Here is a 25,425-nt window from a genome sequence, read left to right as displayed (position 1 = left end):
ATCTTCTTTTCTGTTATTGCAAGCTTTATTCTGTCTGCCAGTCACGTGTCCTGTTAGTAAAATTCTTTAAGATGTGTAGTTCAATGTCCTCATGATATACTCTCTAGACCCGTCATAGAACACATACAACACAGAGCCAGCAAGATCCTCACGGCTGTCACTGGAGAGGTGTCTCTCAGGATGCTTCACTCAAGCTTTTACATCCCAGCCCTGTGGCCGCTGTTCTCAGAGAAGCTGTGCAGCACTCAGGGTACGCCTGTAATCCCTGCAGGTTTACTTCAACTGAGTGAGGTTTCTGCATCGTCCCTGAAGGCAGCCTTCAGCCTCCTGAGGGCACACAGCCTTGTCACCATACTGCTGCTGACATAATCATTCAGTGGTGTGTTTTTTTCCCCTCACGGTTGGGGATGGCCTCTTCTCTCAGGTAACAGTGATAGGTAGGACAAGAGACAACAGCCTTAAGTTGCACCAAGGGAGGTTCAGGTTGAATATCAGGAAAAACTCAGAGCGGTGAGGCATTGGCGCAGGCTGCCTTGGGAGGCCCAGCTCGGGAGAGAAGCATCCTTGTTCCTAGAGCTGCGGTCTGGCTGGCTGCCCGGCCCTCGTCGCCACGGTAACTGCGCACATCTCAGGCCAGATTCGCGCAACGGCTCCTTTAAGGAGGAGCAGTTCGCCATTTTAGGTTCCCCCGCCCCCTCCTGCCACGTGACGCTGGCGGCCGCCATCTTAGGTTCTCCGCGCCGGCGCCTTGCGTTGCCCGGGTCACGTGGGATTGGGGCCGGCGGAGCTGAGGGGAGGGGAGCGGAGCCGCGCGGCCGGAGGCTGAGGGGCGGTGGCAGCGACACGATGGGGCAGTGCGGGATCACCTCCTCCAAAACCGTGCTGGTCTTCCTCAACCTCATCTTCTGGGTGAGTCCGGTGGGGTCGGAGAAGATGGGCGCATCTCAGAGGTGTGGAGGGCTGGGGCCGAGCGCGGTGCGGGGCCCGGCGCTGAGGGCGGTGCGGGCCGCGCTGCCTCGCTGCTGTCCGGCCTTACGGCCGCCTGGGACCGCCGCGCTGTCCCGTGTCTGTTTCACCGTGTCCCATTTCCCTTTAAACTCGTTAAAAGCGTTTGTGTTTCCTTGGGAAGCCGCGCTGTGTGCAATCTTCTCATTTCCAAGCCGCCCTCCTCCGGAGTTGGGAGGTGGATGAAACTGCATCTGTTGTCTCAGCGCCGGGCAGCATTTAATGAGCATCAGAGATCCTGCCGTAGGGGCTCTTGTGTAACGTGATACAGCTGGAGCTGCGGTATTGAGGTTTGCAGATTTTTGCCGCTTTAGTTTCTGTAGAGCTGCTGCAGCCACCTAGTTTTCGGCCTTTAAAGTCTGCCCCGAGCACTTAGTGGTAAGTATGTGACACTGATTTCTTCCACACGTTTAACGCAGAACTATTCGTACGTAGAACTTAATGGTGTGACAGCAAGTGCTGTGAGTCACTTTTTCTAGTCAGTGCAGTTTCACAGCAGTATTTATGCTTTGCTTGAACCTGCCACAGCTGTGCTTACCCAGCCTGGGGAGCAGCAGGCTGCTGGAAAAAAAACCTTGCTGAAGGTGGGTGTTCAGTTGTCTTTGCCCATTGCCAGGTGTAGAGCAATGCATGCAGTCATGATGTGAATCTTAAGAATTCCTTTTTTTTTGGGGGGGGGGTTGGGGAGGGGGGGAGGGGGTTGGGGGGGGTTAATTGCTCTGTTTCTCATTTTCTACTCCTGGCTCCAGGAAGGGAAGATTTCACTGCTATTCAAAGCATTGAGTAGGGAATAGTGGGTAAGGACGTACTAGGAGATAAAAGTGTAACTATATTTAGCTGAATAATGATTAGTACCATATGAAATGTAACAAGTGTTAGAGGGTAACTGTGTTTCTCTAGATTTTTTACAAAGGAATGTGTCTCTTGGGTGCTTAAGCATGAGTTATGGTCAGGCAAAATTCACGTCTGTGCAGTCTCACTGGCATTTGTATATACAGCTGTTCAGAGAGAGAAGTTGATGTGAGGCATATTTAAAAGATCTGTGTTAGGAGTAGTCTCCATTGCTTATCTTGGAAGTATCATCACAGAATGGGTTGGAAGGGACCTCAAGAATCATGAAGCTCCAACCCCCTGTCACAGACATGGCCACCAACCTCCCCATTTGGTACTAGACCAGGTTGCTCAGGGCCCCATCCAACCTGGCCTTGAGCACCTCTAGGGACGCGGCTGGAAGCTCCTTTGTAGGGAGTGGTTTTTTGTTACATGCAAGTGATACTGAAAGAGCATTGTGAGAGCTGCCAAATAGTGCTTAGTTTTTCACTGGATGTGAAGTTGCTGTGAGTTGCATCTTGAAGGAGTGCTTTATGCTCCTTAGTTGCTGATATAAATTAGGTTGTGTTTTTAACAGATGCAAGTTCTGTGAGTTTTCTCTTCCAACCCCAAAGTTCAGTTTTATATATTTGGAAGGTGTTGTTTGCTACTTGCTGCATTTAGTAATTTAATTGCAAGTGTGTTTATTCAAAAAAAAAAAACAACAAAAAACAACACACCTGTCAGTGTTAAGCACAGAAGCTATTTGGTGTAATACTTAATAGTGTTTTAGGGTTTTTAATGGCACTGTTCTGTTCTTAAGACAAATTTGACTCAGATGATGTGTAGACAGTTTGTGTTTAGGTACCAAGTACTCTGTGTCAAATCTCCAGTCAAAGAAGTCAACTTTTGCTGACAGCTTTTTGACAGGGAGGCAGCTTCAGTGGCCATACTGCTGATAAGTTCTACGTGGAATGATAAATGCAGGTTTATCCAAAACTGAAAGCCTCAAAACCTGTGTCTTGGCTCTTTAGCCAACCTGTAGCCTAAAGGTAGGAAAGAATGAATGTTACTTTGTACAAAATTTCAGCAAAAGTTGTGCATCTCAGTTTTAAACAGCAAAAGAGAAGGAAGCATTTGAGTTCTTGATTTAGCATGTTTCATTTGGTGACTGAGCTGAACGTGTATAACATTTAGTGCCTATCTAGTTGGCAGTATAATTGCTTCTGTGCCATTACAGAAGTGTTCTGATTGTCATTCATATGTCATTCCAGTATTGGTAATCAGATCATCTAGATTTACACTGAGGCTTTTGACAGCCAACTGCCTATAATTTGTCAAGTAACTGTGAAATGTCCTTGAATTGCTTTTTTTAAACTTAGTATGTCATTTCAGAGTATCATATATAAATTTTGTGATCAACAGGATTGTCATAATCTTTATGGTATGCATTTATATTACAGAATTAACTTGAATTCTGTATTTAAACTTGAGATTAGTTTGCTGCAGCCATTGAAAGCTCTGACAATTAGCCGAGTGAATTGTTTTTGAAGTGTTTAGACAGTGCTCTCAGGAATATGGTTGGTTTTTTTTTTCGGTTGATCTTACATGAAGCCAAGGATTGGCCTCAGCAGTGCTGGTGGATCTCTTCCAATGTAGGACTTTCTATTATTATAACTTTTTTTTCTCCCTAACCACAGTTCTGATATTTGTGGGAGGTGTGAATGTTCAGAACACTTTTTTTTTTATAGTTCAGTCTTTTGGACGTGAGATGTTCAGAAAATTACTACTGCTACTGCCTGGAGGAAAAAGAACAGCTTTATTAGTTCTGAATGTAATTTGTTAAAAATAATTGATATTTTGAATTCCTGTCTACTAAACATTTTGGTTCTTACTTTCTCCTTTGGTACCATTTTCTATCAATCGCTTGGTTTGCTGGGAAAATGTTTAGTATCTATCAGCTGTTCTTTTGGTACTGTGAACCTGACGATGTCTTCATCAGAAAAGTTTAAGCCTTTAAGTACTGAGTCACTCCAAAAGTAATGTCTCATATTTCTTTCCATAGAAACTAGAACAGATAGAAAGAACACCTTAACACTATTGGATAGAGTGGATTCTCAGTTGCAAGTTATGGTACAATAAAAAGACAAGAAAGAAGAGAAGGCTGGGGAGGAGGAAGCACTGTGGGGCTGTACCTCTAACCAACACATAGGTCTCTTAGATCAGCATGACAGTGATATCAAAAAACACCCCCATTTTCATTAAGTACTTAATAACAGAAGAGGAACTAAGGATGCTTGCTAATAAATAAAGAGCACTGTCTGGTTTGTTCTGCTGAAGTGGGCAGTTTCACTGATGGCACTTCTAATCACATGAAGCCACCATCCTGTTCCTGTTCAGTATGACACTGTTGCGGTGCTCTGAGATGTTTACCTCAGACTTCTGTATATGTTGCAAGAGTTCACATGTTCTGTTTCTGCAATTTCTTTTAATTCACAGGCGTGTTCATATATGAGTGTTTGGTTATCACTAAGCTCTAGGGGAAAAACAACCAGCAAGAAAAAGGTTTTATTATTTAATATAGGTGTTATTTAATATTGTTAACAGATCCTTCAGTGGACGAGACTGCTTAAGTAAAATTAATACAGAGCGTGCATGTTGGCAATGGCAAGTTCCTTTTGCGGCTGCAAATGTGTGAAGAAGCAAGCTAGTGTAAATGGTATTGCCATAGGCTTTTTGCCAAGAGAAGCTGTCCCTGTTTGTGGCAGCAGACATTAAGAGTGGTGTCTTTGCTTATGCTCACACAGGCTTTCTTAATTAATCAGGAGTAAGATGCTCTTATTTTTCTGTATCGGTCTCAAGTAGGATGTCATCTCTAATAGTTCTGTGGTAGCTCCCTATTTGTCTTTGCCTTATGAAAAAGGAAGGTCAGGCATGCTATCTGATAGCTGTACCTGCTCATTCATTTATGGCTGCTGATGTAGCCCAAGCTCCACCCAGTTTGCAGTTTGTGATTCTAAGAATTCATCTCCTGGAAAGTCTGATGTTAAGTTTTATTTCACTTCATTACACTCAAGAAATAAAACAATAATGCTTCTACTAAGTGCATTTTTCCAAAATACCTTTGAATTATCTCCCCCTCCCCCCCAGTGGAATAGGGGCAAGGATCAAAGTAGAACTTGTGGGTTGAGATTAAACTAATCACAGAGATAGAGAAAAGGAACAGGGTAATAGCTAGAACAAGTGATGCACAGGCAGTTGATCACCACCTCTGACCTATGCCCAGCTGGCCTCCTGAGCCATGGAAGAAAGTGAGATGAACTCCTCCACCCTTCAGACTCCTTCTGCATGATGTGACATGGTACAGAACATCCCTGTGGCCAGTTTGAGTCAGCTGTCCGAATTCTGTGCCCTCCCAGCTCCTTGGGCCCTTTGCTGCAAATGGCCTTGGCTCTGTGTAGCACTGCTTAGCAGCAACTATCAACACCACTGTGTTACCAGCATTGTTTTTCTCCTAGAACCAAAACGTAGCATCGTAACAGATGGTCTGAAGAAAGCAATTCCATCCCAGCTGAAAGTAAGGCACTAAGTTAAAGCTTCATCAGGTGACTTGTACAGCTTAGTTGAAAGCTATTTGAAGAAATGAAATAAATGTAAAAATGCAGAGAAATGCTTTTGGGCTTGTTCTTTAGGAGATAGTGTAGATAGCTAAAATGTTCAAGGATGCCTATAGTTGGAGTCTGTGTTCATAAAGAATACGTATGCTTTGACAGCCTGTAGTGCTAAAACAGTACCTGATACCCTATGCTTCCTTTGAGGTTTTTTCTTTCCCTGTACGTCTGCTCCTTGAGAAAGGGAATAAAGTTTGCTTTTGCTCCTGTGATGCTTTCTACTTGGTATTCGCAAGCCAACTCTTTTAACTGCTCTTTAAATTACTTAACTGTCTAGAAATCATTAATTTTACTATTTGACCAAACTAGTATAAAATAACCCTAGTAGCGGTTGTTGAATCGCCAGGCTTCATTTCAATGTAGCAAGAAGGCTTTTTACAATCCTGTGCTTACTTTATAACTTATGCATGCTCATCACAGTACAGTAACCACAGTATTAGACATTATGTAGTATTACGTTAGAGAAACTAGCTGTGCTGTCCTTAACAGGAATTGTAGCCATGCAAAGTGTAGTGTGTTCATGAATTGCTGGTAGAAAAGGAGGAAGAAAATGCAGCAAGAGCAGAGTTTGGTGAAATCTAGCAATAGGAAGAAATGTAAAAAGTTAAAAGCAGGCAGAAGTGAGCTTTAGGAATCAACCAGGTAACCTTCCCATTTCAGTGGCAGCTTGAGTGCCTTCTGGTCTGGACTTTAAAAGCCAAGGCAATGAAGAAACTTCTCAGGTGTGTTTTGATGATCAAAGAGTAGATTGACAGATAATCCCAAAGGCTTCCTCAGAGGAGATTACTTGGCAGAAGCCTTTTTCTTTGAAGGGCTGACTTCTGGATGTGAAAGTAGCCCACTTTGTGCCTCTGCTGTTCTGGCATTAAACGAGTGTATTTTCAGGAATGTTGAACAATTTGGAATCCAGTGCATTGTGGAGAACTTAATCAGGAATTAGGGTATAAAGCTCCTGAAGCATCACAGCCTCTGAATGATTTTCTTAAAGCATTTGGGCACAAATTTTCAGGTAACAAACAGATCAGGTCTTGGATTTTTTTGCTAGGCTTTGATTTGCTTTTAAGTATAAATCTCATCATGTTTCTTTAAAGGAGGATGTTCAAGACTTTGGTTCATGTGATTTCTTTAGGATTTTTCAGATGTAAATTTGTGCTTTAAAAGTTTATACCTGAGGGAAGCAGAAACAGCTTGCAAAGTGAAATGCCACGTATTTGAATAGTATTTAGAATTTAAAGTATTGCTTCATGCAGCAAGACAGCTTCATATCATGGCACAGTCATTGTTCTTGTGCAGGGCAAGGAGTCTGGAAACTGGAGTGTTAGGTCAAGTTGTAATTAATGCTAAATAGATATAAAAGAAGGGTGATATTGGGAACATTTCTTTCAGTTACAGTAAAAATCCTTATTCCTCTGTTCTGCATCTCACAATTAGTGACGTTTAAAATATGTAATGCCAAATGCAGAGGAGATTTAGCTCAGCATTTTGCTTTAGTTATGAAAGCAATTGAATGTGAGGCTTTTCTTAATGCATGGTGTTAGAGAATTGAGTTTGGCTAGTATAGAGAAAGCCACATGGCTTGATTTTTACTTTGTTTTGTAAACCTCTGAGATACCTCAACCATGTTATGAAGTTGATTAAAAGTGATTTGCTTCTCTTAAAGTTTTGAGAGACAGTCACAGTTCAGTTTTGCATGTAAATAATTAGTGATGAGTGGAAAAGAGTGGTCAGGAAGCTATTGAGTTCTATGGTGGGTGGACATCAATTTAAAGCAAGTAGAGAAAAGGGTTGCATGTGTGCTTGTGTTTATTTTGGAGGGGGAAGAGATGGGAGGCAGGGAGCTGAGAAGTGCTGAGAAGAGTGAAGAGTGGCCTGATCCTACATATGAGGCCTTTGAGCTTAAAACCGAAGAACTAGACTTTGAAATAGAGAAAGCCAAAAAAGAAAACACTGATGGAGGAAATCTTTCTGTATCGGACACGAGTCAGGTCATGAATATCCTGGTGTTGGGAAGATGGAGAACAAATACAGAAGCACTTGGGGGCAGGGGGGAGGGAAGCACTTCTTAAGGTACTGGTTTATGACTCAAAGCTGGACAGTAAACCAATGTTCTCTGTGTACAGGTAGAAAAATATCAGTATGTTGATATGCAAATGGAGGGAAGAAACTTGGAATGAAGCTGATACAACCTCAGAGCCCCCAGATCTTCTGAGCAAATATGGCAGTTAAAAAAAACCAACACATTCCCATCAGACTAGAAAAGCAGTGTGAACGAAGATTCGCTGAAGCTTTAACACGAGGAGGGAAATAGACACATGGGGAGGATAGTGTGTCTAACATAACAGTGGAATGGCCTGTATTACTGCCAGAACTCAGCAGTGACGATTGGGAATAGTAGACTTTTGTTGTTGTCATTCAGGGTTCGTTATCAGAGTGAAATACTGTTCTTAAGTAGTCAGGTACCAGGTGCAAATGTTTTCTCATGTGTATATATATGTGTGTGTATGTATTTATAGAGCTTAGCTACTATTTTGTTTGCTTTATCAGAGATTGTCTTTTTCTTGACATAGAGAACAGAATGGAGATTCCATGGGAACAAATGCTCTTGTTTGGCTCAGTTAAATGAAAGAGTTAAAAAGGAAAAAAAACAAAAAAAAAATTCTGTGGAAATTGATCTGTTAGGAAGGGAAGTTATGGTAGTGTAAGAAAGCCATAGGATGTAAATAGAGCTGCCTTGTTCCATTGTTGGTAAATAAATGATCAGCAGAGCAAGTGCTGTTGATCTCTTCCTTTCCAGTCATGCTGCTCTTTGGCAGCAAAAGTCTTAGCTTTCAAACCTGCTGTGTATAGGTTATTGAAAGTATGAAGTTCTTAGTGCTTGTTGCTGCCTACTTCATGGTATGGGGCGAGTCAACAAAGTAGGCTTGTCTTCCTCAGTGCATGTGGAAGGTGGAAGCTGACTTTAGTGAAAGCAGGCACTGGCTTAGGAGTCTGGATTACACTGCTCCAAAGATGGAGGGAACCCCAAATTTTAAAGACTTTCTTGTAACACTGTGATGCTTTTTATCACTGCATGCATTGCAGAGTAGATCTTCTGGCTTTCCCTCCAGTTACTTGCGTTCTTGTTCTTTATTCAACAAGTCTTTGGAGCTTGGTGCCAAAGCAATCATATCAAGCTTTTCTGAACTATATGGGGTGTATATAGCCTTAATTTTTGGTCTGATGAATGGGGTGTCTGAATGTTAAAGACTTGCTCAACAAACTATTCTCATCAACTGTATTTATCTTGGCAGCCCTTTTAAAGGTTAACTTATGCTAAAACAAGAGTATGCCACATCAAGTTCAGTACTCTGAAGTTAAATGCTCCAAAGGGATGTGTGAATGCTGAATAACCAGTCATCTCCATAGAGCATGCATGTGACCTGGCACTGATTCAGGAGCTGCTGCCATCTCTATTCAGAGCCCTGAGCAGATTGTTTGAGAGTTCTCCTTTCAGTCCTGCTTATAAAGGACTTACTTGAAATTTGTGCGGGTCATGTATTTGATTTATATTTAATGATATGAGAAACACATTAATCAATATGATGGCTTTTTATTTAAACATTTTTGTGCTTAAGTTGAGCCAACTCAGTATTCTGTGGATTTACTTTCTGCTCTTCAGAATAATAAGTATTGAGAATTGGATTACTGTACTTTAGTTCCTCCTTGTGACATTACTTGTGATACAGATCTTAGTTTTTCTGCATTATTTCCTTCTTTTGGAAAACAAATTATAGAAGCTCATGAAACCAAGCTCTAGTGAAAATGCTGATGTAAAGACCTGGCATTACCTCCCTTGCTGTTGAAAGCATGCTGAAGGAAGCACTAAGCATCACTTGACTGGTGTGGAGGAAAGGAAGGTATTTGAATTATTTTCTCTGTAAACTAAGAGGGCAGCATTGCTGTTTTCATTGTGCTGCAATCAACTGGGCAATTGTAGTGGTTCAAAAATAATGTGAAAATGTAATATGGAGGGGGGGGAGGGGGTTCAGAAATTGTCTTTTAGCTTTTAAAACTGATCTGAATATAAAAGTTCCAGAAGGCACCATTGTTTTCAGTTTTTATTTCCACAGAAGATTAGTTGTGCAAATAATTCTGTGGAAGAGGCAGCAATAATTGCAAAGGGCATGGACACTTTATTGGTTAGATGCTCACTTCTCAAGTAGAGAGAATTGGGTCTTCAGAGAGAGGGAGAGGGACGTGGGTCTTCAGTTTCTGCTTCATGATTGTAGTGCACTTTGCAGGTGGGGGGATCCACTCTGATGTTCCCAAACTTCCATAGCTTTTTCCACAGAAACACCCATTCTACAACCTTTGGAAGCAAAACCTAAGGACCAGTGTTGTTGTGGCTGGTATCTATCTGTAGTACCACGTGTGAGAAGGTGTAAGTGAGGACTTCAGACAAGGCTGCTTTAATCTGAGAAGCCTGATGAAAAATGTGAACTTCCAGTTGCAAAGCAGTGTTCTCCTTAGGAAAAACACTCTCTGTGCTCATTGATTTCTGAGGCTGTATGTGCTGGACTTGTCCTGCATAGTACTGAAAGGGCAGAGTTTCTCCTAATGTGAATGCTTCTCAAAGGAGGGATGGGAAGCTAACATCTGTAGTTTTGTAATGCTTGATTTCTGTCTCTGTTCAAAGATATTTAAATGCATATGCTCATGCAGTTACCAGGAGTCTCAAGTCTGCCTGTATGAACCATATTTTTCTTAGAAAAGATGGAAGCTGCTTAAATTTTCATCACAGAGGAGGACAAAGAGGCTCACAAATGGTTCTGCTTTCACTTTTGTTGAATATTTTCTGTGCCTGATGCCAGCTGCAGCCATTTTTCTCTGCCACCTCACATAATACCATATTTCTAACAAGTGTTTTAGTCCTTAGAGGTGGGAGATGACATCGCTGGCCTGTCATTCACATGCTTCATTGCTAGGCAACAGTTAATGTAATTCCATTGCTCTGTGACACTACTTTGAATCTTTGTCTATAGGGATTGTATATCTTTGTTTTGCCACACTGCACCTAACATGGCAGGATTTCTGCACTTGGATTAGCACTTGGTGTTTTGTGTGAAGGAGAGAGTGTCCTATAGCTTGTTTTCCTCAGCTTTTGTTGTCTGGAGGTGATACCTCACTATTGGCCTTTGACTGTTAATTTTCACTTTCATGACTGTTGTATCTACATCATACTTTCTACTGGATGACTGAGCTTCTGGATGCTTTAAATTCCTGTGGAGTACACACTTACCTTTACTGCAGAAATAAAGGCAGAGAGGTGGAATACAGACTTCAGATCCACCCAGAACAGGGGGTACTTTTGAGCTGGCTGTTAATACTTTTTTTTTTTTTTTTTTTTTTAAGCTAGTGTTTCTATAACCAAGTGCTGCAGAGGGCATTTGGAATGGGAGACTTCATCCTAGCAGTGCTTATCCAGTGTTGTTTCTATGGAAAATAGTTGCAGTAGTATTGCAGAACTAAGTGTAGATAGTAGCAAAGTGTGCTGAAATAATAGGCACCAGTTTTCTAAATCCTGTTCTGTGTGCCATACTGAACAGGCTGCCTAAGGAGGCTGCTGAATCTCCACCCTTAGAGTTTCAAGAATGGACAAACTGTTGAGCAGCCTGATCTGAATTCCTTGTTGATCCAGCCTTCAACAGAAAATTGGACTAAATGATCACCTGAGGTCCCTCCTGGCCTGAAGTATTCGTTGGCGCTGCTATTGCCTGACCCAGTCTCATAGTGCTTCAGTTGCTGGCACTAGCTGTTGGCATTCTGTCTGCCCTCTTGTTTCACAGTGCAGGGGGAGGAGTGGTAACAGAGCCTCTGAGGAGTGAGAAGGGAGGGCAGGAATGGGGCCGGCTGCAGCATTCCTCCTTGGGTCCTGTTGAGTGAACTTCTGTGCCTGAGATGTGGATTGGAAGGGGTTTCACAAACCTTCACTGCGAAATGAAATTCCTCAAATCATGCCTTAGTCTTTGCACCTTCTGAATGGATTGTTTTAGTGTAGCCTTGCAAAGCAATGTAATTCATAGGCACTGAGACACCAGGGAAGTATCATGAAACATTCGAATGATGCTGAATGTCATTGCAAATCAGTTGAATATAATTGCTTCATTTTAAGTTTGAATGCAGTGGTTTTATTCTGTAGTGAGTGTGGTGCTATTTGATTCAGGCCATATGTTGTTAGATGGTGGTAACTTGAAGTGATTTGTTTTCTACCCCCCACATCTAAGAAAAGAACAACTTAATACAGTGACCCTTAGGAAAATGGCTCTTTTCCTGTATCTTTCAACAGTTGGTGCTTCAGGCTTCAAAAAAGCTGCTGTCTCTAGGAGAAATTAGTTCACAAGACGTGTGTGCATTCTGTTCTGACCTCAAATCATGGGTAGTCAGACAGCAAAATGAACAAAGTAGTTAACTGATGGTAGTTAAAAACCAAATACTTATTCTGAATAGCAGTTCAATTGCTAATAAACTGGCTCTGAAAGTGGTCTGCAATCCATTTATCAGGAGTATGCAGTTTGAATGTAGAAAGCAAAGCAGCACAGGAGGGAATGTGTCTGAGAAGGAAGCAAGTTCTTGGTGTTCATAGTATGGTTACCCTCGCTTCTTAACTGTGTTCCTTAGGAGACTATTGAGCATAGTTAGAACTAGAACCATCTAGATTAAGTGTAACTGGGAAGCGAGCCTCTGAGATATTCCAGACAAACATACACTGTGGTCTAACAAAGATGAGTCAAATAATGAAAATAGGTATTTCTGAAGGGCACTACTTTGTAGTGCTTGATGACAATAATTGTTACACAGTGGTCTCGCAGATGGGAGTTTGGTGTTCAAAGAAGCTGAAATGTTACTGTCTCTTGTAGGCAGCAGCAGGCATACTGTGCTACGTGGGAGCCTATGTGTTCATCACATATGACGACTATGATCACTTCTTTGAAGATGTCTACACGCTCATTCCAGCAGTTATTATCATAGCTGTGGGAACGCTGCTTTTTATTATTGGGCTGATTGGATGCTGTGCCACAATTCGCGAAAGCCGCTGTGGACTCGCTACGGTAAGTTGCAAAGCTGCTGTGTGGTGGTGCTCCCTTGCTGTGTATCTGGCCTTTGTCCTTTTAATAGATTTTCAAAATGCATGTTTTTTGAATATTTCCTCTTATCTTGCCTTATAGCCTGAAATCTTGTTAGTTTTGTTCCTATGTTGGATTTCTGTTCTAAATAACGGTGTTAGTTTGCCTGTTCAGGCAGCAGCAGAGTCTTTGTGTTTCACATTTCAGAGCTGTGATCTTTCTTTTTTTTTAAATTGCCTCCTTACAATTAAGTCAGAACAAGTTAAATCTGTGTTATGTTTTCTGATTGAAAAGCTGGAATAGGATAGGGAGAAAGGTGAGACAGGTGCCTTCTTGTGTTAAACATACAGCACTGAGGCTGACTGGGAATGATTGTGATGCTTAAGTGTTCTTTGTATGGCTTAATTTGGACACTTAGTTTCCAGGAATTTATCTTTTTAAGTGTTTTAAATATAACTCTAGCTTGAGAATTAGGTAGGATTTAAGTTAGGCCAGTATTCAAATCATCCCCACTTTGCTGCTGTTGGATGCTGTGTAGACTTAATTGAATGCTGAAAAGTATGCTTATACAAATGCATAGATTGTTACTGTTTTTGTTTCAAGACTTGATCTGAAAAAACGTTCCCTTAGTCTCTCTACCAGTTTTAGGAATAGCCTGGGTAGCTTCTTTGTTGTGTGGCTGTAATATTTGCCTAATAAAAGGGTGTTTCATTAAAACACTTCAGTGTGGCTTTTCAGTCCAAATGATCAGCAGTTACCTGACTGGGTGTTTCTAATTCTCGTTACCTGGTACAACTATAAGCTCTAAAACTTGAGTCACCTCAGGACTCGCTTGATCAACTTACTTGCCTGCTTTAGGTAATTTGCAAAGTTGAAACCTGAGGAATAACTTCATAATAAATCAAAGCCTGTTCTAAGACTTTCAGATAGTCAATTGTGGAAAAGTTTGCGCAAATTCTCTGAACTGTGTTTTACAGTTTGTGATCATCCTGCTCCTGGTTTTCATTACCGAAGTTGTGGTGGTGGTTCTTGGATACATCTACAGAGCAAAGGTAATAGCCTTTAAATTTCAGTAAATATTTTACTGTGAACTGTGATCAAAATACTGAGATGCAGGCTTTGCTGTAATTGGTTCTGTAAAACCGTCAGTGGATATTCATTCAGTGTGCTAATTGGAGATTGATATCTTAAAATTTAGAACAGCAGTGTCTCAAACTTATTGATAACAGCTTAACATTATCAATTACCTCAGTGTACATCATATTTCTGGTATCTTTGGCGGTGCACTGAAAGGTCAGTTGATCAGGTGGGACTCTAGCTTGTAGTGCAAGTGGTCCCTAGAAGCAATTGAGGAAAGCTGTGTACTTCCCGAGAATGGGAAACCTGTTGGATTCATATGCAGTAAATTGAACAGTTGCTTTTTGCTCAGATTTATGCAGAAATGTAGCATGTAACATTGTGGTCTTTCAGAAATTACCATGTATCTGGTCTAGGCTAAGCTGCAGTCATTCTAAGTTCCAGTGTAAAAGTGGTTTGCTGCTTTCTGGTTAACAGCATTCAGGACAGATATCAGGACAGATAAAAGATGCATGCATCTGTCTTCTGTAGCCTGTCTGAAATTACACACTTGAATTGCCTGAAAATTGGATTGGTCCCAACTCCTATGTTCCTTTGTCTTGCCGCTGCACAGCTTCACAAGCAGTAATGAAGGGTCAGAGCTTGGGAGAAAGAAGGGAATGGAGCATCTTCTTAGTGACAGCATGGCCTTATGCTACCTAGCTGACTTGCAGGAGTCAGTATTTGAAAACTAAATTTTGAATCTTTTCAAAGGGCAGACAAAGTTACTGTTAGTAAGAAATGGCTGTTCTCTACTACCCTTTGGTATTTACTGTTTTAAACTTGTTCTCAGGGGCAGGAGGAGTGTCATACCTATTATAAGTGAAATTGGGAGGTGAAAACTGCCTAGATTTGATTGTTTTTTATTACTTTTTTCCAATTAGTTACTGTTCAGACATGCAGAGATGGGATCAGGAAAGCCAAGGCAGAGATGGAACTGAGCTTGGCGAGGGATGCAAAATATGACAAAAGATAGATACATGAGTACCTTTAGATACATGAGTCAGAAGAGACAGACAAAGCAGAAGGTACAACGTCTGGTAAATGAGAAGGGAGAACTGGCTTCATCAGACGTGTAGAAGGCTGAGGTACTCAGCATATCCTTTGCCTCAGTCTTCACTGGCAGTCAGGCTTCCCATGCTACTCATGTCTCTGAAACCTGTAGGTAGGGATCAGGGGACTGAAATCCATCCCAATGTAAGAGCAGAGCAAGTCTGAGAGGGTCGTGCAAGTCATGAGGCTGAATGTGCACAAGTCTGTGGTGCCAGATGACATGCATTTCAGGGTTCTGAAGGAACTGGCTGGTTTGGTTACCGGGCCACTCTCCATCAGGTTAGAAAAGCTGCAGGCAAAGTCCCTGATGACTGGAACAAGGGGGACATAACTCCCATTTTTAAGAAAGGAAGGTATTAAGACACATGTGAGATAAGGAGGCTGTGGTAGCCAACATGGCTTCACTGAGATTGTGCCCAACCAGTCTAGTGGCCCTCTGTGGAGGAATGACAGTGTCAGTGGATGAAGGAAGGGCAACTGATGTTGTCTGCTTAGTCTTGTGCAAAGTGTTTGACGTGTTCCTGCATCACTTCCTTACTCTAGATTGGAGAAATACGGGTTTTAAGGCTGGACTGTTTGGTGGATAAAAAGTTAATTAAATGGTTGCAGCCAGAGGGTTGTGATCAGTGGCTCTGTGTCCGTTTGGAGGCCAGTCACAAGTGATATTCCCTAGGGGTCTGTAGTACTTGTGCTCTTCAGCATCTTCATCAATGACATAGTGGGATCAAATGCACACTCAGGAAGTTTGCTGATGATGCTGAGCAGTGCATTTGACACAACAGGAGGAGGGGATGCCATTCAGTGGGCCCATGTGAATATGTTCAACAGTGCCTAGTACAGGGTGTTACACTTGAGTCATTCCAGTCACAGATATGAGTACAGACTGGGAGAAGAACTCCTTGAGAGCAGATCTGCTGAGAAGGATTTGAGGGTTCCGGGAGGTGTAAAGCATGAGCCAGCAGTGTGCTCCTGCAGCCCAGAAGGCCAGCAGTGCCTTGGGCTGCATCACAAAATGAGTGGCCAGCAGAGCAAGGGAGAGGTTTGTTTTCCTGTGCTCTACCTTCATCTGGAGGCCCCATGTGGAGTGCTGTGTGCAGGCCTGGGACCTCCGGCACAAGTGGGATGTGGAGCTGTTGGAGTGGGTCCTGAAGAGGCTGGGGTACCTCTCCTGTGAAGAAAGGCTGGGGGAGCTGAGGCTGTTTAGCCTGGAGAAGGCTCTGGGGAGACCCCAGTGTGTCCTTCCAATACTTGAGGGGGAGTTTAAGCAGGAGGGAGACCAATTTTTTTTATGCAACTAGTGATAAGAGGGAATGGCTTTAAACTAAAAGAAAGGACATTTAAGCTAGATGTTTGGAAGAAATTTTTTATTCAGAGGGTGGTGAGGTGCTGGAACAGGTTGCCCAGAGAGAAATTCAGGGCCAGGTTGGATGGGGCTCTGCGCAGCCTGGTTTCCTGGTTGGTAACCCTGTCCATGGCAGGGGAGTTGGAACTTGATGATCTGTAAGGTTGGGTTTTTTTGGTTTTTTTTTTTTTTTAATAGCTTTGTGCTTTGTTTTTCACACATACTGCCCTAACTGAAGAAGTCAAACAACATATGAGTATTTATTGAAAATTGTTTTAGTCTATATAACAAAATGAGGATGTGTTTAATTTAACTAATGCAGTTTAGAACACAGATTCATACAGGAAAACAACTGATTTCAAACTAGCCTGAAACAAGTTGCCTGTGTAGGTTAAACTGTATTTAGTTTATATCTGTCTTAACACAGACCTACTTGTGAAAATAACCAGTATTCTTGGAAGGGGACAATAAGCTTGTGCAATTGCTGCAGAAAATCCTTCACGTAAAGCAGTTAAACAACCTGAATCTTTCTGCCATGGTGTGTTTGCAAGATATTCCTGCAATAATTTGCAATTTTACAGAGTATGCTTGCTTCATGTTCAGTCCTGAAATTAAAATTCCTTGCGCATAATTCCTTCTGAAAGTGGTTATCCTGAACTGATTTCTTTTTTTAAACTTACTTCAGTACCAAAGTTGAAAAAGACCAAACTTTGTGTGCTTTTACATAACAATTTATAGAATTGTACTACTCAAAGATTCTGGCAAGACTTCCTACAGAGTGAATGTTGGACATCTTTTGCAGGACAAGTAATGATTTTTGAGTGGCATCCATTTTTTAACACAAGTACTGAACAGCATCTTTAGCAGCTTGACTCATCTGCAGTAGCTTAAGCTATTCCAGTAGCTGTTGCCATGTACCTTGTACAGCCATCAACATTTCTCAGAAAGCATGGGGGAGGTGGATTTTATAGAAAGTTAGATCAGTGTAGGGTAGAGTAGTCAATCAAAATACCTCATCTTTGGTACTTTGCCCTCTCTGGTCAGAATGGGTGTACAATCAAAAAGTGTGCGGAGGTGTAAAATCAATTGGCGTACACAGGTTAGGTTAAGGATTATCAGGTGGAAAGATAATAAATGAAAAATGCTCACTGATGTTGTAGGCTCTCAATAAATTTCATGAGGAGCAATCTCCAGGTAGAGATCCTTCCTCAGTGGCAGTCAGCACTTGAATGGGATCTAGGAGAGATGCAGCCAGGCTCCATCCTTCCGGTAGCACTGGTGAATTGCCTTCGCCTGTGTTCCTGTGGCTGACTCTTATTTGCCTCAGGTGGTCAATCAGAGGTTCGGGCTGTGATTCAGCAGTTCCCATGGCTTAGTGTTATCCTGGTGGTCCCAAACAAAATGAGTTAGTCTGAGTGGCTCTACTGATTTTGCTTTGGAACTTTGAAAGTGAGTAGAAAGTGGAAAGGTGCATACTTGCTCTTTTAGAGAGTTCTTAATTCCATGATATTGTCTGATACTGTGAGTTGTGCTACGGTGTTACAGTAAAGGCAGTTTCTTTTCTGAGATGGGTCACTAAGCTTCTTTGTCTAACATCTTACTGAATGTAGCTTCTTGTTTTTCCTTGGCCATTAGCTTTAGGTTAGTAATGTACTTGCCAAAGACAGGTCAGAATTTTAATAAGCTGTACCATCAAAGTGCACTTGATATGTTAGGGAATTATCGTGGTTTTCTCACTTTTATACTTAAAAGTGAACTTATTTTCCTAGAGCTGTACTACTTCCATTGGTGTGCTAATGCTTTGCTTATGCTTCACAGGTGGAAGATGAAGTTGATCATAGCATTCAGAAGGTATACAATGGATACAATGGGACAAATCCTGATGCAGCCAGTCGTGCTATTGACTATGTACAGAGGCAGGTGAGATGGCCAGATGTGTGAAATATTAAATGATTTTGGGCTGTATGCCATTTAACTATCCATTCAGTCTATGATTTGCTTAGATAACACTGTCATATAATTTGTGTTACTTAAGTAACAAAACAACCTAACCTTGTCATGTTTGTGCTTTTGGTATTACAGCTAAGACTTCTGTCTCGTTCAGTTTGATGACTGGTTAACACGTAGCTCTTCACCTGTGTGTTTTTCAGCTGCGCTGTTGTGGGATCCATAACTACACAGACTGGGAGAATACTGTCTGGTTTAAACAAACTAAGAACAACAGTGTGCCTCTTAGCTGTTGCAAAGCAACTCTCAGCAATTGTACTGGCAGTTTGACCCGTCCAATGGACCTTTATTCTGAGGTAAGACAGCTCAGGTATGAGCCTAGGGATGAGCTTTTGGTGACAATCATTTAATTTTCTTTTTGGTATAAATATCAAATCAAGCATGAAAGTTAATAACAGAAAGTAAACGTGGCTTCTAAAGAAAAACTTTTTTTGTTGTTGTTCTTTCTGCCTTATTTGATGTTTATGGGGATTTTTTGGTGTGGTTGCCAGAGGGATATATAACAAGCCTTTTTGTTTCAGGGCTGTGAGGCTCTGGTTGTAAAGAAGCTTCAAGAGATAATGATGTATGTCATCTGGGCAGCACTAGCATTTGCTGCTATTCAGGTAAGAGAATGTTCTTTGTCTGTAAACTCAAATGGTGTTCTAAACTGCTGTCCAGGCTATTAGAGTATGTGCAGGATGCTGACAACTTTAGTTTGTACTTGGATTGAGAGAGAAATGAACCTCAGTCAAAATGATGAAAATACCTCAAGACAAAACTTCTTAATTAAGTGTGGTCTAAAATCTGCTGCAAACGGGAATGTGTGTTCTGTTAGATTTCAGAATAGCTGAAAAGTCTGTTATGTGCAATAATCAACTAGAATGTAGGTGATAAATTACTCTTGAAACTAATTATCTTAAGCATCAGGTATCTATCTCCATGAATGTGCTCTGAAGGCATTTGAGACTGGAAATAAAAATTTGCATATTTAATTTACAGCTTTGAGACAGATGGCTCATACTTCATGCCATTTTAGAGATACAGCAGTGTATGCTTCATGGCATGCATATGATGTTGAGGCCGCCCACAAAACGCAGCAAGGTTTCTGATAGCATTATCTGCTCTTGTTCGGTAGAATTCTGTGTTTTCTTGAAAGTGTCCTGATTGCTGGACTTGAACCAAAAAAGGGGTTCTAATGCAGAGACCAGGTTGAGTGCAGGCTGTCTTCCATAGGAATTCTAATTGGTGTATTTCCCGTGGTCGTTGAAAGTAACCGGGGAAACAGTATCTCAGTATTTACTAAGATTAAAAAAACACAGGAAAGCCACAGAACTGTTTGTCTTTTAAACACTCCTGTAAAATTGATCAATCAGGCAGGCTTAGTGCATTAATCCATTTCAGTTTGTGGCAATTTTATGGTCTATGAGAAATGTACTACGTATGCTGAATCCCAAGAGATTTGAGAACTACTTTTCAATTACTTTTGTACTCTTTAAAAAGCATTTGAATATGGAAAACATTATTTCTGCTGAATTGGGAAGCTTAAGCACTTCCATTTTTCAGAACCAGCTTTTGAGCTGGATTGTGTGTTTTCAAGATGAGCAAATCATCTTTTCAAAACAGTTTGAGAGAATAATTCTATTTCTATTTCTGTTCTATTAGGCTGTACTCACAGGTAGCAGTGTATTCAGTACTGCTGTTGAACTGTCCAGGACCAGATTACTTCAGATACGAAACGTAAAATTTGAGTTCAGTGCTCAGTGTGCTGAAGAAAGATATTTTTAATTGCTGTTCTTAATTTTTACCTCCTAAAGCAATATTTAGTCAGCTCAAATACTGAAATACATTTCTGTAATTAAAATGTAGGTATTTCCACAGCGATAGTTAACCTGGCAGATTTTTATGTTGTAGAAAATGAGACTGGGTGAGCTGAATAGAGAGGAGGCATTCAGAATGTTGGAGTTTGCAGGTTGATTAACAGGTCCACTCCGATATGCTGTTATAACTACTATAATTCCTCTCTGTTGGGATTGGGCCAGAGTTCCTACCACACACTTGAAATGCAAATGTGACTACTTGCATCCTTCTGTTCTTCCTGGCTAATCCATTCTCTGCAAGCATGTTGGTTGTATTCCTTTTGCAGTGGATGCTTTAGTTTGTCTCTGTGTCAGTAACCAAGCAATTGGCAGAAAGTACATATCTAAACAGCTTGAAAGAAAAGAACATCTGACAAATTTCTTTGCTGGTGCTGTAGTAAAGCTGTGTGTCACAATCTGTGACACCTGTTTAGAAAAGTTAAAAAATAAATCTACGTAGGTTGTTCTGAAAGTAACGTCTCCCATCTCATTAATGTCTCACTGAAACTGCAGCAGATACAAAGAGCACAATAACACTGTTTGGTAGAGCAAATTCTAAGCTACAAAACAGTGTTTTTCAACACTGTCTACCATTTGTCCAGCTACCATTTGCTATGTGTTTTTGCCAGTGATGAACAGTAAGTAGCCTGCATGCTGTGCTTGTGAAAACATGCACCAATGGATGTGACCCAGTGTTGTTAATGACAACAACATGGAACAGAATATTGGTGGGCATGTTCACCCTCTACTGCTGTTCCATCATCATCTGCCTTTGGGCCAGTATAATAAAACAGGGCACATTACTTTCTGGACAGCCTGAATGCAGGCTGTTGGGAATACCTTTGAAGTCTAATAGTATTCACTGTGTGGTTATCACACTTAAATCTGTCAGAGGTCAGATTTTTATATTTTTTTCTACAGTTCAAATTTTGACGAGTTGGCATGATTGGAACTTAAATCTTTTGGAAACAAGTTAGTACTAAAGCACGTTGAAACTATTTGAATTGCTTCTCAAAACAGAAGATGTGAGTTGTGGCATTGTCCTATTTGAAATACAGAATTAAAGTATGCATTTAGCCAGTTCTCAGCAAAACAGTCTGCAGGACAATTGAAATGCAGATAAGAATGAGAACTTCAGTGGATGGCCTGTAACCTATGCCGTGTTCTGTAGAGGAATAGTAATCTGTTTGGGTTTGGTGTTTTTCCTTTTGGCCAATTCTATTCTCATTGCTATAAGCACTGAATAGTGTCCTCTCTGAACATATTTCTATTCTGTAAAGCAATAAGACTGTTCAAAGCTTACCTCGTAGCTTTAAGTCAGCAAATTTAGCCTTCACTGCCTCCTTTAAAATGGAAAGACTGAGAAGAGAAAAGAACTTTCTTAAGGATTTTGGTTTGTGGGAAGACTTAATCTTTTCTGCATAGAATTAATTTTTAGTGTCTTCATTTTCCAGTTACCATGGGGATCAGGAAGGGTGTGATAATTCCTTGGTATCAACTACAGTGACAGCACTGAACTATTAATAAATCAGAGGCAAAATGAAGGGAGCAGAGGCATTGCAGTGGGTTAAGTGCTGCTTGATTAGCTGTGAGAGTTCATTCTTAGATATCTTCTTTAGTAAATGATCATCTGAAATACTAAACATGGCGTATCTGTACAGTCAGTTAGGTTTTTAGCAGGACCAAAAATAGGCTAATTGGTTTGATGAAAGGAGATTGGGAATAGTTAATACTGGTAGGCAAATTAAAGAAGGGGAAAAAACCAAAATCTGTCTGTGGGAGATGTTGAAATATTTCTGAATGCTGTTCAAGCTTTATAAGATGTATGTATTGTTCTTCAGCAGACTTTTGTTCACAGTATTGATTAGCAATTGAAGAGAAACAGAATTAAATGCCTTAAAACTTCAGAACGCTTCAGAGATGCTGGCTTATTTTTCAAAAATTACGTGCTAAATTGTTTCTGTCAAGAAATGTGAAATGTGGAAGTTAATTCTGTGCTTACAGTAACTTACAGGAATACACTTCCTATTCACCCCCTAAAGCATTTGCCTGGTTTAAATAATGACTCAAATTTATTATTCTTATTACGTAGCTCGACTTTTGATTTTTCAGGTTTTATACATCTATATAAACTGAGTAACTTGAGTCAGTCAACCAGGATTCTCTGTGTGAATACCTGCAGAAGTGATAGAACTACTTATGTTTGAAACACATAGCTAGCATGATTTATGGACAAAAAAAAAAGCACACAATGAAAGGAATGTTTCTGCCTAGCACGCTTCATCTTATCTTTGTTTTCAACAGAGGAAAGAATGCAGTTTTTGTGCTTGCTGCCTGCAAGCCTTCAGAGTTCCATAGCCACTGGCATTTACCACAAAGCTCCATGTCATGAGTCTAAGTTGAGCTTGCCTTCTTTTTTTAATTGCGAATGTGGAAGGGTGCTTTCCCATGAAGAGCCATTCTGTCATGTAACTCAGTTTTTCCCCTTACTCTGACACAAGATAATGCCCTACTAGGAGTGAGCTTTGGACAGGAACTACCTGAGTACTGATAGAAAGTGAGGGAAGCGTGAAGTACACCAACAGACAGGCTGAGCTGCCATACTTGAGCTTACTCTCAATGTGCTTTTTCTGGTCCAAAGCTGAATTTGGCTATGGCTCCAAAGCAGAGAATAAACTACAGACAAAGAATATTTTAAGTCTTTATATCTTGTTCCTTCCCAGGAAATACAAAACTTGCACTACAGCTTCATCATGCATGCTTCTTTTTAATCACTGTTTATTTAGACTTAACACTTTTGAAACTCTTTTCTCTTTGATCTTTCATCAAACTTAACTAGGTTGCATGTACCAGTTAAGCTTTGGCTTCAAAAACTTTTTTATGCATTTGACATTTTCATCAGACTGACTTAAAGAAAACAACCTCCTTCCATTGTACTGATTTCTCACACAACATCATGCTTTGTGGTTGTTAGGTCGTTGACCACCTGAATTTTTTTACTTTCTGTTAAAGTCTCTTTTTAAGTAACCTCCTGGGGTGATGCTTTATAATCCAGAGCTATGACAGGATCACCTTGAATATTTACATCTGTGAATAGAATTTTTCCCTGTATGCATGTGAACAAATCAAGACAATCTTACTCCATTGGCAGCTCTTGTCCTGAAGACCATCATTAAACTTAAAAAGACTGTACCTGCTAAAAAAAATCTTTCAAATAATAGCTCACTTCTGTAAAATATTCCTGATCATATTTAGTTAAGTCTTTTAAATGTATACACAGCAATCATACCCTTAATTCCTGATGAACTTCTGCCAGTGTAGTCACAGCACTGCAGTAAAATTGAATGACAGGAAGCTGTCTAACAGTGAGTAATTAATTTTGGCCTTGAGCTTTCTAGCATGAAATGTTAATAGATGGAGCATCTGAAATAAGGTAGTGTAGTTTTATAAAGCTCCTGGTTTTGTTCTCTTTCATCACAGCGATTGGTGCTAATGCATTTGAATGATGAGCTTTCATAATACATGCACCATCTAAACCTATATCTTTCAGGAGAAAATGAGTAATTTCTTCCATCAGAATTTTTGTGGCAGCGTAAATGTGGCTGACCAAAAGAACTTCTGTTAAAGATGTCTGTGATCTTGCAAGCAGATAGAAGTGTTTGGCCTTTGCTTTTTGCAGCAGAGAGAGAAGCTTTTTCAAGCATTTGTTGCTGTCTTTGTTATGGGCAGCCACAGCCTCACAGAGCGTGCTGGCAGTTTCTGTGAAGACTGAAGAAGTTAAAGCCTTTTCTTCGTACTCAGCTTGTTTTCTCTTTTTCCTCCATAGCTTCTGGGCATGTTGTGTGCCTGTATAGTATTGTGTAGAAGGAGTCGGGATCCTGCTTACGAACTTCTCATCACTGGTGGAACCTATGCCTAGAAGACAATGTGAACAACGTGGTTCAATCTTATCTCGCTTTGTGGAAGGTGAATGGGCCAGGTCTACTGCAATAGTTTGCTTGTCCTAAGCTTAGTCAGAGCACACCTTACACAGATGAGGAGAGCTGTACTGTACACTGGTGACGGGCAAAGCAACTCAGCTTTACACACACCCATATATACCTGTGACTTTCACTGTTCTAGCCAGCAATTCATGTATCTAAATGTTTTAGTATACTAGTAAACTTCCTGATTTCAAAACTATTTGCAAGTTAAGTGTAAATTGGCTGATGTGGAAGTCAAAGGATGTGTGCCTACTTTGGTAGATTACCTCTAAGCATTAACTGACTGATTCTTGCATAGAGAGAGAATTTGTTAAACCTTCACTACATGGAACTTTTTTGGCCAAAGCTGTACAAAGGAAGCCAGCTGTATTTAATTTGAGAAGTATTTTAGTCTTGCCCCTCACCAGTGTCACTTTTTAAAAACACTTAAGTGAAGTCCAGTACTCTTTATATATAAATAGTAAAACAAAAACTAACCAAAATCTTAGGATCATGCGACTGCAGTTTCGACCTTCAGAGATCAAACCTTTCAAGCATTAGTGTTTTAAAATACAAGCTGGCTTTTCAGGAGTATAATGTATGCACTACTGTTCTATAATGAAATATTTCATTTTTCTATGAGGAGCGGTTTTATGTGTTGAGTGAACTGTTAGAGTGTAGCTCTTAAACTGGTTTGGAAATAACGTAGCCATGTAGAGTAGCAAAGTAGTATGTGAAAGTGATCTCAACTGTAAATAGTAAACCTGATTAAATAAATCTCTGTATATCCGCCCTATAACTGTCTGGTTTTTCTATTTAAGATTCCAGTGTATTGGTTCAAATGGAGTCTGTGAGTGCTGTTAGCTTTAATGTATGAAAGCAGCTGTTTTAAATAGAGATTTAAGTGAATTCACTTAAGATTTGGTGGGAGCTTGTGTTTATATCAGATGTGTTCAGTTTATCTGATGCGGTACTTAGGAAACAGCAGAACAAACTTTGCTAAACTTAGTGGAAAGTTAGCACCTTGTGAGCACGATTAGGGAAGAATATGTGATTTCTCAACAGTTGGAGATCAATACTGTTGTATTTTAATTACATGTTAATCTGTCCTGTGTTATTCAGATACTTTGTCACTGCTCTGTTTTCAAAGGCTTCAGTTACTTCTGCAGAAGACGGCGATGTTCAGAACTTCTACTGCTTTTTCTCATGCTCTTTATTATGCAAAATAGATTTGTTCAGCCACATTGATTGCAGCACATTGATTGTAGTGTTCTCAGACACCCAAAGAAATGCCAGTCAAGAAAGGGCAAATCTAATGTGTGGTCTGCTAAGACCAACGACTTTCTTCCTGTTGTTTCACTATTGCAAAAGTACACTTGTGGACTTCTGTGTTAATTTCTAAACATGGGCTGCAGATGATGTGCTCTTAGAATTGTATGTGCGTTAATAACCTGAAAGGCCTCTTGGGACACTGGTATTGAATGTCATGGATGTGGGAAATAAGCCTGCTAACAGAAT

At 40.6% G+C, this 25,425-nt stretch overlaps 1 protein-coding gene across 1 annotated transcript; it reads left to right on the top strand.

The window, feature by feature from the left end:
- Positions 1 to 791: 791 nt before the first annotated feature.
- TSPAN3 (tetraspanin 3) lies at positions 792 to 24,703 on the top strand. The gene is made up of 7 exons (XM_042824445.1): positions 792 to 909; positions 12,383 to 12,574; positions 13,567 to 13,641; positions 17,919 to 18,020; positions 18,251 to 18,403; positions 18,629 to 18,712; positions 23,772 to 24,703. Exons 1-7 carry the CDS (start codon positions 847 to 849, stop codon positions 23,862 to 23,864), a joined length of 762 nt encoding a protein of 253 aa, XP_042680379.1. The 5' UTR covers positions 792 to 846; the 3' UTR covers positions 23,865 to 24,703.
- Positions 24,704 to 25,425: the final 722 nt, after the last annotated feature.

Source organism: Centrocercus urophasianus, unplaced genomic scaffold (genome assembly GCF_019232065.1).
Source record: "Centrocercus urophasianus isolate 14NV4802_14NV808 unplaced genomic scaffold, USGS_Curo_1.0 seq_23, whole genome shotgun sequence".
NCBI classification, from domain to species: domain Eukaryota; kingdom Metazoa; phylum Chordata; class Aves; order Galliformes; family Phasianidae; genus Centrocercus; species Centrocercus urophasianus.
This window is presented reverse-complemented; position numbering and strand designations above follow the sequence as displayed.